The sequence below is a fragment of the Anneissia japonica genome, unplaced genomic scaffold, assembly GCF_011630105.1.
Source record: "Anneissia japonica isolate Jap-2015-1 unplaced genomic scaffold, ASM1163010v1 scaffold159877_len2498_cov190, whole genome shotgun sequence".
NCBI classification, from domain to species: domain Eukaryota; kingdom Metazoa; phylum Echinodermata; class Crinoidea; order Comatulida; family Comatulidae; genus Anneissia; species Anneissia japonica.
In genome coordinates, this window is record NW_022696594.1 from 1 (window position 1) to 2,498 (window position 2,498).

Sequence of the window (2,498 nt, forward strand, 5' to 3'; positions counted from 1 at the left end):
TAAATAAAAATGTTATATACTTACCTGTAGTTACATGCTTTTGTACATTGATTGACAGACAAATTTAGCACCAACAAAGAAGGTGGTAATTCATCTAAAACGTATTACAAAAGGAATAAGAAACAGCATTCAGTGGTGCACTAATATTTATATTACATACTGTTCTCTTAGGCTATGTTCACACACACGGCGTAAGGCTGGCTTAAGCCTGGCGTAGCGTACGCCTTTGTGTGTGAACTAGGCAGTGGCATTGTTAAAGCCACTCACTACGCCACGTCCTTGGCGTTATTAACGCTACCTGCAGACCCCAGATTAGCTAACGCCACTGACCTAACGCCAGTGATGCTTGAATGATTTGACTTCATTTCAAGAGATTGACCAATCACGATTGCACTATATTAGCTACTTTGGTCTCTTTCCTGTGCACTCTACAAATGAAATGGTAAAGGAGTTCTTTTTCTATTTCTATTATAATGTATATGATTTGTTGATTGTGTTTTGTAAGATATTTTAATCTATTTAGACTGTCTATTAAAACCTGCAACACCAACAATGCTAGCTGAAAAATCAAAGTAAAATTGTTCATTTAAAATACAATGATCATATAAGTTCACTTCGCCGTCTTACGCCGTGTGTGTGAACATAGCTATAGAGTTTAGTCATCCAGTAATGCACAATCCAGTAATGTACATACTGTACACTAATAGCTTTTCATTATCTTATAATTACCATTAAAATAATTATCATCCTCACCCAAATCCTCATTACCAACATGTGTGATGTGCGTTTCACTTTGAAAACTTTATCAACCGAAACAACACTATTACTGCCATTCATAATTACTGTAAATAACCTTATTTAAACAATCTGAAAAGTATCCAAGGATGAATAATCACCTATGTCAAGATGTGATATCAAGTTATCAGATATATCTAGGAATTTGAGCATTTGCATTGAGAGCAGGTTTTCAACTTTCTGAATGCTGTTCCCAGACAAAACAAGGAAGCGAAGGTGACTCAGAGATTCCAAATTCTCAATCCGTTCAATCACATTCTAAAAGAGAAAAGCATTGAGATACAAATAATAGCAGCTCCATTGCTCAGCTGTACTAAAAAACCTGACCAAATTTTCAACAATTTTTGACAATACAGTCAACTTGAATAGTATATTATGAAGCATCACTGAAAAATTGTTTTTATGTTATTTTAGACGCACATCAGTTAGATGTACATTATGGGCCTGTTTCTACTGGAAAGAAATAATCAATTAAAAATCACTTTTTCGAAAATCCGCTTTTATTTTGCAATAGAAATGGGACCAGTTTGAAAAAAGCGATTAAAAAAAATCGATTAAAAAACACGCAATGGATAGTGTGTTTGAACGGCAATAACCCATTTTGGCTGTGCACCTTTTAGCTGCAACACAAAAAAAATGTGAAATATGACCCCCAGGTCAATCACTGCAAAGACTAGATCGTATTAGGCGCGAACTTTCCAAAAAATTTGTCCTCTTGTTCATGTCCAAGGCCTACAAGCTAAAAACGTCAACAAACATGTGAAGCGACGAATTCGTTTTGTAATTATTTTGTGGGGGGATATTGGGCCTAGGCTTCTCCGCTCTTTTGGGCCTACCGTTGTCCTCCGTTTGGTCGCTCGTTAATTGTGCCAATGAGCACAGCCAAAAACATTTGCCTTCTCGCCCCACACCGTATCTTACTCCTCGTCATCATGACAGGAATGAGAAAGATACTATCATATACAGTTAGGAAAACAACGTGTTGTATAAACAAAATGTTGACTTAATTTCCGCCACAAAATCGATTTTCAAAAAATCAAAAATGCAGTTGCAACGCGAGCAGGCTGTCTGGTACTCATTAAAAAAGCAGTTAAAAAAAATTGATTATTTTGTGTTTATCAGTAGAAACACACCCTATGAGACTGAATTGATTGAAATTATTATCTCAGTGCAAGTATTGCTCTCAGCGAAGTTTTTGTTGTTTTGTTATACATTGTACGTATATCTACCTAATGATTGACACACACACATATTTTGACCATCTTCATACTTTTTATAGTATTGTTTATTTCAAAAGAGCTTAGTAACAATCACATAACAATGTAAATGTGACAAACCTGTTGTAAATATAGATTAGTTACTGGTCCAAGCATCTCCAAATTGTCAATATGTTTGATGTTTTCACGGTCCAAACGAACATGACTGATTTTCGCCAATGATTCAATTCTATGTGTAAACAAAAAAACGAACATGACTGATCTTTGCCAATGATTCAATTCTATGTGTAAACAAAAAAACGAACATGACTGATCTTTGCTAATGATTCAATTCTATGTGTAAACAAAAAAACGAACATGACTGATCTTTGCCAATGATTCAATTCTATGTGTAAACAAAAAACAAACATGACTGATCTTTGCCAATGATTCAATTCTATGTGTAAACAAAAAAACGAACATGACTGATCTTTGCCAATGATTCAA

The 2,498-nt window shown here is 34.9% G+C and overlaps 1 protein-coding gene across 1 annotated transcript; it reads right to left on the minus strand.

Moving 5' to 3' along the window:
• LOC117102130 (leucine-rich repeat-containing protein 46-like) lies at positions 1 to 2,242 on the minus strand. Its single transcript, XM_033242331.1, has 3 exons — positions 2,133 to 2,242; positions 897 to 1,053; positions 1 to 94 (listed from the first exon to the last, which is right to left on the minus strand). The coding sequence occupies exons 1-3, from the start codon at positions 2,166 to 2,168 to the stop codon at positions 21 to 23; spliced, it is 267 nt and encodes an 88-aa protein (XP_033098222.1). The 5' UTR covers positions 2,169 to 2,242; the 3' UTR covers positions 1 to 20.
• Positions 2,243 to 2,498: the final 256 nt, after the last annotated feature.

Bases quoted from the DNA above. Each gene is read 5' to 3' on its own strand.
- LOC117102130 (XM_033242331.1), bottom strand. From the start codon at position 2,168: ATGCTTGGACCAGTAACTAATCTATATTTACAACAG. The intron at 1,054-2,132 runs GTTTGTCACATT...TTTCTCTTTTAG, and splicing joins CTAATCTATATTTACAACAG to AATGTGATTGAACGGATTGA. The intron at 95-896 runs GTGATTATTCAT...AATACGTTTTAG, and splicing joins GATATCACATCTTGACATAG to ATGAATTACCACCTTCTTTG.